At 38.8% G+C, this 15,172-nt stretch overlaps 1 protein-coding gene across 1 annotated transcript in view; it reads right to left on the minus strand.

Annotated features, from left to right (window-relative positions):
• Positions 1-5,431: 5,431 nt before the first annotated feature.
• SVOPL (SVOP like) overlaps positions 5,432-15,172 on the minus strand; it is a 72,400-nt gene continuing 62,659 nt past the window's right edge. Inside the window, exons 14-15 of the mRNA XM_044920014.1 lie at positions 6,856-6,969; positions 5,432-5,563 (exon numbers count right to left, since the gene is read on the minus strand). Of these exons, the coding sequence (XP_044775949.1) occupies positions 5,432-5,563; positions 6,856-6,969 (246 nt within the window). The remainder of the gene's footprint in view (positions 5,564-6,855; positions 6,970-15,172) is intronic.

A 15,172-nucleotide genomic window follows, 5' to 3' on the forward strand; every position in this document is an offset into this window, starting at 1 on the left:
GCAAAAATACAAGTAAAACAATGATATTGTTAATGACTATTCATTATAATGAAATTGTTATTTCTGTGATAAAGCATTTTAAGATAATAGGAATTATAACTCAACATACCAGTACATATCAGATTTTTAGGAATTTAATGTGACTTTTGAAACATTTACATTAATAACATATCTGTATGGGTATAGCCTAAGAAGGTTAACTTCACTAACTTGACAATGTTTCCTCTATAATTTAACATCAAATAAGCCTAATTAGGCTTAACTTTTGTTCTATCTCATTAGAAAAGATCTTTTGAGATGTGCCAGGGACCCTCTAGAAAATGTCCATTAATTCAAAGTCAAAAGACTTTGTTTAGAATTTGAGTTGGGGGAATTTTGCCAAAGATACCCATTTACCAATTAACTTCAAAGGCTAATAACAAAGTTACATAGTTATTTTTTAAAACCCTTAGTTGTTGTAATAATGAGAAGACTGGGTTAAATACTTGAAGACCTGTTAAAGACAACATGAAGCATGGTCAAGTATTTTGGTAAGACCACAAATTCTTTAATCTGCCTAGAAAGCAAAGAAATATCTTTATTTACACTATCTTTAGCGCAGGTCAATAATCTTAGAACACTGTCCTTTGAACAGAAAAACAAATTCTAATTTTGTACCAGTGTACTTTTGATATCAAAACTCTTTTTTAAAACATAACTGACTGAGCCACCCCTATTTAAGTGCCTGCCTTCAGCTCAGGATCCAGGTTCCCTGGCTAAACAGATCTGCTTCTCCCTCTACCCCTCCCCTCTGCTTGTGCTCTCAAGTAAATAAAATCTTGAAGAAAAAAAAAAAAAAAGAAAAACATATCCATTCCAATCTTAGCCTTTTCCACAAACCAACAACTCTTTTAATATTCATTCAGGTTTTGCCCTTCTTTTTCATCTCATTGTGGAACAATCCATTGTTTCCCTTTGGACAAATTATTTTTCCTTTAATAAAAACAGCTCCATATCTGATAACTTCTCTTACCCAAAACACATCCTACATTTATTGCAGAGATGTTTCCTTTATTTATGTATATTATTTAGAATTATTAGCCCCTTAGAATCATTAATCCTTTAACAGTAAGCAATTGGGGACTATCTGTTGGCTAGCATTTTGTGGATTGACAAATGTATAAATATATTTTATAACTTCAAGTATATTCCTCATGGGAAATTTTTCAGTGTGGCACAAAACATGTTTACTAATACACCCAGGTATTTTTATTTCCTCTGTAAAAGGAAGCCAAAAGTGGATAAACTTATGTTAAGGTCTCCATATTTTATCTTACTTGTAAATGATCTAGATATTCAGTGAATGTCCATCATTCAATTTAACTCAGTATAACTTTAAGGTTTCAGGTCACAAAAAAATTGGGGGGAACAGTTTTTAAGGAAACCTACCATAAAGCGTAATTATTGTTGAAAATTTTATTTGTAAACTTTTCTATCTCATTATTTGTTCTTCAGATTACTCATGAGACATTAAACAGCTAACCATCACCTTATTTGACTTTCAGTAAACCCTAGAAGGAATAAAAGTCCTGTCTGTATTTAATATTGATAACTCTAAAGAACTGCCTGTTTTAATTAAGCCAAGAAACTTAAAATAGCTTTATTTTTTAAACCAAAGATATCCTAGATCACTTGAACTTGAAAAACATTTGAGTTAGTTTCTGTATTTCTGAGAGTATACTTGATTTATATAAACACGTTTGTCTTTAAGCAACTTAAATAGAGCTCTTTACAAATTAATTTTGGCAATACCATCTGTAGGTAGAAAAAATATAACAAACATCTATCCTATCTATAACAAACATACAGATGCAAACCGGTATCTTATAGCTTTTGTTTTAAAATTTTAGCCATAAAATGGATACAATAATATACTAAACTCACTAGTGTGTCAAGAATAACTGGATCCAAATTGTGTTTCTGGCAGATAGAATAAGTTTATCTGCTCAGATGGCTCAAACTTCTTACTAGAGTTTGTGGAGAAGACTTAAAAATTTTTCACTTACCTGATTTCTAAATAGCCTTAAAGTAACAATTGCCTCCCCAAGGTTTGCATTCCAAAGAAATGGCCCTTAATGGTTCCTAGAAAATACTGGTTGGAACATTTACATCTCAAAGGCACAGAAAAAGAATGTAAGTTCCTCCAAGAAGAATCTTTGTTTCTTAAGTCCAGAATTTTGATAACACCTACAAGCCTTTTGAGATGAAAAGGGGAGGTTAAAAGGAGGAGTGGCCTTTTTCTGTTCTTGCAAAGACTCAATTTGTAAGACAAGGACATTTTTAATTCCTCAAAGAATTGGGTTGCACCCTGAATGGTACCAAGGGGTTGACCCACCCATCCAGTCTTCGATTTGCTTTTTTATATCTGGAGGATGATCTTCAACTAAGAAATCAAAAAAAGATTCCTGTGTTCTAGATTTAGAGCTGTTTGTGTTTGGCATTTTCCCCCCCCTTTGTATGAATTTCATTGTATCTTAAGGAAGAAGGCCTAAAAAGTTCTATCAGACTCTGAATATTTGCTTGTTATTTGGCCAACTTCTGGCCATAGGGTACTATAGAGTTACTTTTTTTAAAAAATCCTTGCAACTACCTTGCCAAATTCCAGCCAGCACAAAACATAAATATTCCTAGCAATATTTAATGCTCCGAAAGATTTTACCCTGCCAAGATCCATAACTTCTCCCAAAGATAACCAAAAGAAAAAAGGACCTTAGCAATTCCCTGATCAACACTTGGTAGGCCCCTAGACACAAATGGGGTACAACCCACATTTCTGTGCAGCCATCTTTTGGCACCCATCCTGACAGTTGAGCTGCCTACAGACACAAGAATGAACAACCTACAAGCCCCAGCAGGCAGAAAGCCACAGTCTCAGGAAACAAACTGAGAAAGTAATTGCCATCCCTGGGAGAGAAAGGATCAATAACCAGTGGGTTCCCTAAAACCAAATTCCCAAGAATCTGGGTTTGGAAAGGAAAGGACAATGTGCAGTTTCTCTTGACCAGACATTACAGTGGTCCAGAAGAGCTGACTTTGATAAGAATTCTCTCTCTTCACCAGCTTCTGCCAGTTACACCAGGATCCCATCTACAGGCTCCACTGAGTGGGGTTTAAAATCGAGTGTACCTCTCAAGATTTGGTAAGGTTTTCCATTAATTTTAGTTTCCCCTTGGCAGTTTGAGGGAATAACTGGTAGTAATTTATAGGAGAATCCCTCAGAGCTCATCAACCCTAGCCTCATGGAGGGGGGTAGAGGTCCGTCCTTTCAGAGTAAATATGGGGGCATTCAAATGTGATAAAATCTTCGAGGACAATTTTTTCCAGTGTCCCAGTTGATAGCACCAATTTGTGGGCCAGTGTGTTGATGATGGACCCCCTAGGATGGATGCAATAGGGGAGACCCAGCTGTTGTCTTAGGTTTCTGGCCTTGGAGCTGTTGCTGTTTTAAGGTCACTAACTTCCAGGACCATTGGCTTGGGTCTTGTGGTCTCTATAGGGTGGAAAGGCAATTACAGATAATGGAGGAGTAGACTGTGATTACTCAGGTAAAGGAAGATAGAGGGGAGTTCAAGGTGTCCCATCATCTTACAGTCTTGTTTTAGGTATCTCTTGTGTCTCAAACTTTATTAGCCTTTTGCACTGAATCAAACTATTTTGGAATTTTGAAACATCTTGGAGACTTCTACATACCAATTAAAATAGGTATCCTCTCCTGGTTGTTGATTTGGGAACCCTTACTTTTTTTTATTTAAGTGCACTTCTTGGCGGTAGATACAGCTTCCAAGACCTCAATTCTTTGAAACTTGATCTTATTTAAGTCTTGGGTTTCTCAGAGTAAATTAATTCCTAAGCGGGCTTGGGGATTTTGTGTTGCACAGAATTTTTCTTGAGGTTGCTAAGTGACCTAGTGTCAGTCTACCTTGTTCTGTGACCAACGTTTCCTTGCACTGGAGTCTTAGATTTAGGTGGCAAGTGCTCTTTTAGGTGCTCAACCCATGCCCACCAACTTCACATCTTTGGCTTCCAAGATTCCAATTAGCAATGGCTTTTAATAGTCCAACTTGTGCCCATTTAGATTTTATTGTCCCATTGGTTAGAACAGTTCAAATTTCTTATCTTACTTCCCCAAGTCTCCCAGCAATTTATGCAAAGGATGTACCTCAAGGCTTTAGGAGTTGCTCACTGCTGCCACCCTTGCAGACTCCCAATATAATGTGGTACCTTTCTGGGAACTATATTTTACATACATACATACATACACACACACACACATACATACATAGCTCGTTTAGATCAGAGAGCAGCACACAAGGCCTAGAGTGACTTACCCACGGCCCTTGGTTTTGATGAGAGGAACAGTGAACTCAAAGGATTCAGCAGGCTCCTTACATGTGTGTCTTACTGTTCCATAGGGCCGTTAGCAGTTTGCTTCAGATGCTCGTCCTTGTTGCCAAAACCAGTTAAAAATGATTTAGGTGACCCAAACAAACCTTACTTGACACTTTATGGAGCAGGCAATGTCCATTCCCAAGAGTCCAGAGAACTACAAGCTGGGCAGAAGGCAGGAAGCTTTTACTGATAAAAAATAAGCCAGAATTGGCTTGGTGATTGGCACACTGAACACACTGTTTCTGGCCCAGCAGAACATTTACAGGGACATGAAGGGTATTTTAGTTTGCTGGGGCACCTGGGTGGCTCAGTTAAGTGTCTTTTTTTTTTTTTAATTTTATTTATTTATTTGATAGAGAGAGGCACAGCAAGAGAGGGAACACAAGCAGGGGGAGTGGGAGAGGGAGAAGCAGGCTTCCCGCCAAGCAGGGAGCCCAAGGTGGGGCTCAATCCCAGGACCCTGAGATCATGACCCGAGCCGAAGGCAGACGCTTAACGACTGAGCCACCCAGGTGCCCCAGTGTCTGACTCTTGATTCCGGCTCAGGTCATGATCTCAGGTGGTAAGATCGAGCCCTGCATTGGGCTCTGCAGGAAGTCTGCTTGAGATTCCCTCTCCCCCTGCCCCCCAGCTCTTGCTCTCTCTAAAATAAATTTGTTTGCTGATACGGCACTCTGGGCAGGAGCTATTCCATCTTGGACCTAGAAATTTATTTCAACAAAACTATGCCCTGTTAGCCAAATTTAACCTCTGGCCCTCTTTTACACAGTCTAAGAGATAGGGATGTTTTTTACTTTTTTTTAAAATTTTATTATGCTAATCACCATACATTTTTTTAAGGCTGAAAGGTGGTGGAGGTGTGTGACAGACGATATTTAGCTCACAAAATGAAATATTTACGGTGTGGCCCTTTACAGAGAAAGTTTCCTGACTTTAAGCCATTTGCACCTCTGGTTCAAATAGGAATGATTTGCACCCCTATTGAAGCAGGTGTATAAACCCTCTAATAGACTTGGCTAATACAGTGATACTTGATTGTGGCTGCAGTGAGTTCTTTTTCCACTGCAAAGTGCAGATGGGAGGAGTAGATGAACAAGCCGTGGGGTGCCCAGTTTGAGAGGTGTCCACAATAAGCCTAAATAGCAATAAAAGACTAAATCTCAACATAAAAGCCTTAGGGTTTTTTTTTTTTCCCCTACACCATACCTAATCTAGTAGAGTGATATGCACAGGTGTGATGTCCTGCATGCTACGATTGCTCAACAAAGGGCTGATAAGTCATTGCATGATGTAGGAAAGCTTGATGCACTTTTTAATTTTTTATCACACCATGGGAGTCTCCCATAAAGTAATAAAATTAAAATAAAAACAGGATCTGGGAAAAAATTCATTTATTCCCAGCTTTTTTGCAATTATATGCAAGATTCATGCTAATTTAGGCATACTTTATAGATAAGCACACAATTTAAATGCAAATTTTAATTGTGAATTTGACTGTTTTGAAAGGCTTAATGATACAACCCCAAGTTCATGCCTTAGCTACCAAATTTCAGGCCAACTTTTGCTACAAACCTCATGGGAAAATATCAAGTATATATGCATTTTCTCTAAGAAACTTTAACAGACTTGATGTCAAAGAAAAGCTACCTTCTCCCTACCCATCTCCCATAGAAACCTTTCCAATCTTAAAAATATATTTTTATAGAAGTTCTCTATAGTCTCCAAAGAAGGACATCAATATAAAGTTTACCCACCTCATTCTCATGTGCCTTATTTTTCAAAAATACATCATCAGTTTCTGTATGTAGTATTACCAAGTAGTATACAGAAATTAAACCAAGTTTTTAAAAATGTGCCACAGCTCTTTGTAAAGATAAAATGCATTTTTCTTCTCCAGTAGACATTGGTTTACAGGTTTTCATTTAATTTGCTGGAATAAGAAGTGATTCAGTAGATCAATACATTTAATAAAAAGAAAGCCTTCTCCATTCATCCTCAATGTCTGACACTCAAAACTAGTAATAGAAGATTTCTTAATAAAGTTGTAAGGAATTAAGACCCTAGCATTTACCCTGTGTACCTGACTGGCTGGCAATGGTAGCTTCAGAGTTAATTCTAGTGTGATAAAGACATCATTCAGAAAAATCACACTATAAATGTCCTCTTTCAAGAATTTAGCAGAGATTTGGAGTGAATACTTGGTTCCTTTAGTTTCAGTGCTGCTCGAAGTTACATGCAAGCAAACTGGATACCTTTTTTTTTTTTTTTTTTTTTTTTACTGGAACCCATTAAGCAAATACCACACACACATTAGCACACACCTGGATGTCGGGTGTGCTTCAAAGAAGAATTTCCATACTCCAAGTTCATTTCCTTTGGTCCAAAGAGGATAGTTGAGAATACTTAAGAGATTTCTGCATCACTTACCTGCAGGGCCCGTCCTTTGGTCTCAATGGGGAGAGTAAATGCAGAAATGGCACATACAACACAGACCGATGAGAAAAGACACAGGGCCCCCAGGAATGATGCACTCATAAGAACCTGCAAGTCACAAGGAATGACTCAATTTATTGTGCCCCAGTCACTTCTAAATAGATTTTTATGTCAAAGGGGAAATCCTCTCTCCACCTACATGAATGGATGTCCTTTGCAGCCATTCTGCAAATAGTGCATTCCTGACATCTTAGGTCTATTATTTATTTGGGCCCAGCTTTTGTAGGCATTTTGTGTGACCCTGTGAGTTAGGACTGACATTAACACGTCCTGGCCAGGTCAGACCTCTCTGCACCCACTCTTCGGTATCTCCAGAGCAAACCAGTATCTGGGGAAGAGAAGACATCTGGTTTTCCACACTTTCACACCAGTCTAATTTGCTCAACTTCTAATTCTCATTGTATGCAGGACTCCCTCTGCCTAACATCCACTTGTTCCCCCTTCAGTTCTGACAGGATGGATTAGGAGGAAGTTCTGTTTGGGGTTTTGGGGGGTTTTTTTGGAGATGCAATCTAATGATCTCTGAAAAGATAATCCATTTTATCTATGTTCATGATGCTTCACGTGTGACAATACTTTCTGTTTGGTGTCCATTTTTTTCCACATTCAGAGTGGATTTCTGCCAGTTGGCCAAGACCGTGCTCTGTTACTGGCAAGTTCAGACACTCCCATCTCCAACATCTGTTAACCCAGGGCCGCCTCCAGTTAGCAATAAGCCAAGCACTTGGTAGTTGTCAACTCATCTCACAAGGATGGTTAAATGAAGTGACTAAGGAACAGCAAGGCTCTCTACAATCACAAAATACTACAATTTGCCCCCCCCCCCCTTTTTTCTTTTGCTTCCCTACAGAGACACCAGTCTGGGCTTCATAGCAGGACTCCAGCAATCCAGTAGATGTTACTGGATATTCTTCCAATAAGTTCCTTTCTGCCTAAGTTAACCAAAGTCAATTTCTAGTGTTTGTAAAGAACTATAGTGCCTGATTATAAAAATCATCTGAGAATTTTGTTACAACGTATATTCCCAGGCCCCTCTTTGATTGACTGTATCAAAAAGATCAATCTGTTAATCCTCTACTTCTAAAAATCAGCCCAGACCAGGGACAAAGAGTGACATTACACAGTGAAGAAAGGTTTAGCCCCCACCAAGACAACAATTCTAAAGGTTTACCACAAAGCTTCAAAATACATTCAGTAAAAACTGAAAGAAGGTCTAGATAAATCCACATATAGTTGGAGACTTCAGTACCCCTCAATAATTAATAGAACTACTAGTCAGAAAACTGAGGACACAGAAAAACTTTATATGCCATCAACAGGGTCTAATTGACACTTACAGAACACCTTACCCAACAACAGCAGAATACACATTCCTTTCTACTGCCCATGGAACATTCACCAAGATAGACCATGTTCTGGGGGCCTAAAATGAACCTTAAAAGATTTAAAATCCTAGGGTTGCCTGGCTACCTCAGTCAGTAGAGCATGCAACTCTTGATCTCAGGTTTCTAGGTTCAAGCCCCACTTTGAGTATAGAGATTAAATCTTTAAAAATATATATATTTAAAATCCTAGAACGTGTTCTGACTAAAAGAGTATCAAACTAGAAATAACAGATAACAGCAACATCTCCATGTACTTCTACATCCAGGGGTCAAAATCTCATGAAAAATGAAAATACAGAATATTAAATGTGTGGGAAACAGCTGATAGGGACAAAAATAAAATACATAGGAATAAACAAGAAATGTATAAGATGTATATGAAGAAAATTATAAAAATATATAAAATTGACTAAGTCTATTTAGTTCTTAGAAAAATGTACTGTGAAAGTATACTTCTCAAAATAATCTAATTCTAATGGATTCTCAATCAAAATCTCAGTAGGGTTTTTTGAGTTGATTTTGGGGGGGAAATTGATTCTAAGGTTAATTTGGAAGAATGAACATATAAGAAAACTCAGGGAATTTCTGGAAACGTGTGCAGGTGAGAGAATCTGAGGGAAGTTATTAGCCTAAGTGGCAATAAAGTTCTAATCATTAGCAGTGTGATGCTGGTGTCAAAATAGATCAGTAAAACAATGCATCACAAAATAGGTGTAAGTATGGAAATTGGGCTTATTGTAATAGCGGCATGGTAAATCGATTGAGAGGAGCCAAACAAAAGGATGATTAATGGCCTGGGGACAACCTGCTAGGCATTGTTTTGTTGCTTTTAAAGCTGAATTCTTACCTCAGGCCTTAAGCATAAACAAATTGTGAAAAGATCAAAGAATTTAATGTTTTCCAGAAGCCTTTGAACTTGCAGTGTCTTATTTTTAGAAATAATGGATGCACGAATGATGCAGGCCAGTAAGCATGACACAAAACACTAACTGAAGATGGTAAATTGAGGACATAATTTTAAATTTTGGATGCCAAAAAATTTGATACTAAAATCAAAAGACAAACCACAAACATTGAAAAAATATCTAGTATAATAATGTCTAATGGCCTGTAAGAGTTGCTAATCACATCAATAAGCAATTTGCCAAAAAATAAAAATGTATAATAAACATATTAAAGATGTTCAGCTTTACTAATAATGAACAAAGTACAAATTAAGATATAATTTATTGTCTACCATACTGAAAAAGATTTAAAAAAAAAAAGGTTACCATCCTTTTTGATGAGGAAGGAAAGAACAGAGATGCTTAAGAATATGGGCGCCTGGGAGTGCAGTCAAAGTGCCCGACCCTAAGGTTTCAGCTTAGGTCCACCATCTCAGGGTCGTGGGATTGAGACCCACATGGGGTTCTGCGCCACACGTCAGGCTCACTCGGCATGGAGTCTGCTTGGGTTTCTCCACCTCTCCCTCTGCGCCTCCCCTCATGCTCACTCACTCCCCCTCTAAAAATGAATAAATCTTAAAAAAAAAAAAAGTGTTAATATATCAAGGAGTGCATATTTTTTTTTAGAGAAGATAACTTGACAAGATCCATCATAATTTAAGATACATACACATTTGACTTAAAAATTATCCAACAGACTTTTTCTACAAAATCATGCTTTTTCACTCAGACATATTCCATAGTCATTCCCACATCTCTCTGCCCTATTACAGGGGGGAAGGGGGTGAGGAGGGGCTCCCTAACCACACTAGCTAGCAGACCACCCCCATCACTATCTCCTTTCTGTTTTCTATGTTTACATAGCATTAATTATACTAACATATTAATAAACCATTTGTCCCTTGTCCCTCATCCATTCTCCACTAGAATGTAACTTCAAAAAATGTGGGACCTTGATTTGTACAGTATAACATGAAAGAGTTCGGTGCTATTGGATGGCAAATATAGTTGCCCGTGTACAAAGGTGTAGTGTGCATGATGGTCAGTGTCCCATTGTTTGTAAAAGCAGAAAGAACACAGAAATGATTAATTCATCCACCAAATAACAGCTAATTATGGCACATCCATGCAATGGAAATCCATGCACTTACTTGAAAGAATGAGGTTAATCTACATTTACTAACTTAAAAAGATTATTAATATGAAGACAGTTGCAACATGTAGATACGTGTGGAGAGATGGACAGTTTGTGTGTGTTTATATACAGGCCTAGCTACATGTATACTCAGATAGACCTAAATAGTGTAAAGAAGAGTCAGACTCCATCTGATGTCTGCTGCCAGCCCTTAAGCCTCACCCTTCCCGCCTCTTCTTCTGCCCCAACCTCTGAACTGGTAAGACAGCCTGGGGGCCAACAAAAGATCCAAACCACACAAGCCACTGCCCTGGTGTGGGAACCCTCACCCCAGCCACAATAAAAACTCCAGCCAGTCTCCTTGCCTTGCCCTCTCAAGGTCAATTAGGAGCTGCTTGAGAGGGCTGTCCTGCTCTCCCAGAGACCTCAACTATGTAATTAAAAAAAAAAAAAAAAAAAACCTTTTCATACCCTGTTGATGTGTGTATACATCATCAGTCCTGACTTAACGATGAAAATATGGGGGGCATTCCATCTTTCTCCACAGGTGACTATAACATGGATACAGATAGATGTAGATAGATAATGTACATATTCATGGAAGTATGTGTACCTACATATATACATGCATCTATAGAATACACACAAATATTACTGGTACATACACACCCAGAAAGACAAATACATGCATAGAAAACAATCTGGAAGAATATGCCCCAAGCTATTAACACATACAGTGGTTAGTTCTGGTGATAGAGAATTTTCACTTTCTCAGTTACACATTTCTATATTTGGAATTATATAACAAGCATATTTTGATACTTGGAAAAATATCTAGGGGCATCTGGGTGGCTCAGTCAGTTAATCATCTCCCTTTGGCTCAAGTCATGATCCCAGAGTCCTGGGATCAAGTCCCAAAGCAGGCTCCCCACTCAGCGGGGAGTCTTCTTCTCCCTCTTCCTTTGCCCCTCCCCCTGCTTGTGCTCTCTTTCTCTCTCTCAAATAAGATCTTTAAAAATACATATATCTAAAAATAAGCCTTGTTAATAAAAAGGAAAAACCCCAAACTATACTTCCAACTCAAGAAGTACCTGAGAAACTAGTGTAAAAAAATTAATAAAAAGCCTAAATAAATTGCAAATCAGAAACAAATTGACTTGATAAATTATGAATTATAGTAGAAATATATAAATGTATGGAATTAAGAATGTAAAAGAGGAAATAATCACTAACACAGGAGAAATAGAAAAAAAAACAAAGAGAATAGTCCCCAGAGTTCTTTGTTAACAAATTTGCATAAATATTCAATAAAAATGTTTCCTGACATTTACTCAAGAGAAGATAAAAAAAAAACCAGGAGAACCAAAACACCAGAAATACACAGTGGCCAAAAAGTGCATCCTCAAAAGTGCCAGGATTCACTTCCACAGATGAGTTCTTTTGAATCTCCAAGGAAGGATCCAGGGAAAGAAAAGCTTCCAGTTTCTTTTTTATGAAACCAGGATGACAGTGACTGTGAAACCTAACAAAAATAAAATACAAAAATCCAACTGCCCTCTCACATGTGAGTGTTGATTCAAAAATTATAAATAAAATACTGGTAGATAAAACCTAGTGGTTCACTAACAAAGTAAAACACTGGCTAATGGGACCCTCACTGCTGTTACCGGCACCGTGGCTGGGAGGCTTCCCCTGCCCACTCCTGCTCCCTCTCTCATTTACCCTAATCTCTTGCATGTGCAGTTGTTAGCATCTGCTTTTCCAAGGACTCAAACTGACTCAAGCTCTTTCAATAAAGTAGTTGGATACAAAATCAAGATAAAAGATAAATTCAAGGGTGCCTAGCTGGCTCAAAGGAGTATGTGACTCTTGATCTAGGGGTCAGGAGTTCAAGCCCCACATTGGGTGTAGAGATTACTTAAACAAACAAAAATTTTCATTTTCTCTCCAGGAAAAAAAAAAAGCATTCACAAAATGTTTCGATGCCCACTACATGCCAGGCCCTGGAGGAGGAGAAATACAAAAATGAGCAAAACATGCCCATATCCTTGTTCTCACAGGGCTTCAAGCACTGGAAGAGATCGATTTTAAATAGCCTGGGGGCGCCTGGGTGGCTCAGTCAGTTAAGCGTCTGCCTTCAGCTCAGGTCATGATCCCAGGGTCCTGGGATCGAGTTCTGCATCAGGCTCCCTGCTCAGTGGGGAGTCTGCTTCTCCCTCTCCCTACTTGTGCTATCTCTGTCAAATAAATAAATAAAATCTTAAAAAAAAAAAAAAAAAAGATTTTAAATAGCCTGGCAAACAAATCAGCAATTACAATCTGATAATCAACATGAAGGAAAATTTCAAGGTGGCACAAGAGCTCACAGCAGGGAGACCAGACTTAGTTTAAGGCCTCAGGAGGACTTCCCTGAGCAGAGAATTAATCATAGCCAACTGGAGATGGAGACAGGGTGGAAGGGGAGAGGGTTTCCAGTCCAAAGGAATAGCAAGTGAGAGAATCCCAGAAGGAGGTAACTGGGGTAATCAACTACAAGAACCAAACTGTTCATAGCTAAGTAAACAGGTAAGAGCACAAGGTGGGAGCCTCATTGGTGGAGCCCTATAAACCAAGTTGAGGATTTGGGTCTTCACCTACAAAGAAGGGCAATGGCAAGACAACAAAAGGATTATAAGCACAAGAACAACATAAATCTGCATGGATACAGGGAGAAGAAGTTGAAGGAGAATAAGAGCTTGCAGAAGGAAAGTCCTCAGGATGTTCTCTTGGCAGCCCAGTGAGAGGCTAGGGTGATTTGAACCAGAGTGGTGCCAGTGGTGAGAAAGGAGGAGAGGTGAATGATGCAGGACCTACACTAGGAAGTTAAATCTGTGTCGTTGGGGATTGAATAGGATCGGGAGGGAGAAGAGAGTGGAGAAGGACAATCCCAGGTAAGATAGTGATGCCATTCACTGATGGGGACTGGAAGAGGAATGAGTTTGGGGAAAGATATCCTGAGTATGACATTGAACATGCTTAATTTAAGATGATTTTGAGACATTCAAGTGGAAATGCCAAGGAGGCAACTAGATACATGAATCTGGAGCTAAGTAAGGCCTAGTTCAGAGATACTAAGTTGGGAGCCGTGAGCGTATGATTGGTAATTAAAATCATAAAAAACGGGCAAAATCACCTACATGGAGACTAACATATAAAAAAATCAGGGTCTAAAATTGAGCACTAAGAATCCCCAACAATGGAAAAAATAGAAGAGGAAGATAAACCACAAGGAGATGGGGAAGGAACAGCCAGAGATGCAGGAGGAAACCCACAAGGATGCCAGGTGTTGGATGCCCCAAGAAGGTGACAGAGAGTGAGGACATGACCATCAGTCCTTACAGTAAGGGAGAGGTCGACATGGGAGATTAAAACAAGGTTTAGATGTAGAGGCATCAAGGTCATCAGAGATGCTATCAGGAATCATTTTGGTGGAGTAGGGATGGCTGCAGCTGAGTTTGGGGGTGGGGGGAGTATGTGAGGACAGTGAGAAGAAGGAACCCGGTTAAGTAGTTGGGCTGGGAAGAAGAGGAAGGAAAGTCAATGGGGGTGAGTTTACCACTTGTAAGCTATGGAATCTTAAACACATTAAAATGTTGACTGGAAGGGTTGGATTGAAATCACAAGACAGATGTGATTATAAACCTGAAAAACTCAAAAGGCTCAGATGAAAAACCATTAGGATTGAGTTCGACACTCACTAGCCTTTCCAAATAAAACTCACTCAAACTGTGAGACTAGAATTTATAATGAAAGAAAACAATCTATTCACAACAATGAAAAGCCTTAAAATGCCTAAGAATAAACTTAACAAGATATTCAGGATCTCTTAGAAGAAAACAGTAAAATGTCAGCAAGGAGCATAGAACAAACATTGAAAAATTGGAGACAAACTCTGCTCTTAGGAAGAAAGTCTCTTTTTCCTAAATTAAGATACATTTAATGAATTATTAAAATCTTAATAGGATTTGGGCAGAGAGGGGAGGCTCTGATGCTTATCTGAGAAAGAACAATGAGGTCAGGCTTAGGCAGCCAGTTTTGAAAATGTACTATAAATATCATACAACTAAGGAGAAGAATATGACAATGACGAAACCAGACAGATCAATGGACTAAAATAGCGAGGCTAGAAATAGACCAATTGTGGAAATGTAAGCAGACAGACATTTCTAACCCAGGAGTAAAAAATGGGTTATTAAATTAAGTGTGTAGGGACCACTGGCCCACCAATTACGAAATCATATTGTGCCTTCTACTGTAGTATCCCACTGGCCTGGAAGAGGACAGGTCAGGAGTTTCTGGGTCAGAATCTGGGATGCATTCACTTCATGAAGGCTGATTAAGTTGTACACTTAGGATTTGTATGCTTTTATGTGTTATACTTCAATAAAATGCTTATATATCCTCTCCCCCAAAAAAGAGAAGGCCACAAAGGACTGGAAGAGAGAAGTATATTTTCATAATCCTAATCACAGACCACAGAAGTTGTAAAGAAAACATCAATAAACATGAGGGTCTATGAACTTACATTTTCTGTACAAAGCAAGGAGAACAGAAACAAGAATGAAAGACAAATGGAGGGCGCCTGGGTGGCTCAGTTGGTTAAGCGACTGCCTTCGGCTCAGGTCATGATCCTGGAGTCCCGGGATCGAGTCCCGCATCGGGCTCCCTGCTCAGCAGGGAGTCTGCTTCTCCCTCTGACCCTCCTCCCTCTCATGCTCTCTGTCTCTCATTCTCTCTGTCTCAAATAA

This window comes from Neomonachus schauinslandi, chromosome 12, assembly GCF_002201575.2.
Source record: "Neomonachus schauinslandi chromosome 12, ASM220157v2, whole genome shotgun sequence".
Lineage (NCBI taxonomy): Eukaryota > Metazoa > Chordata > Mammalia > Carnivora > Phocidae > Neomonachus > Neomonachus schauinslandi.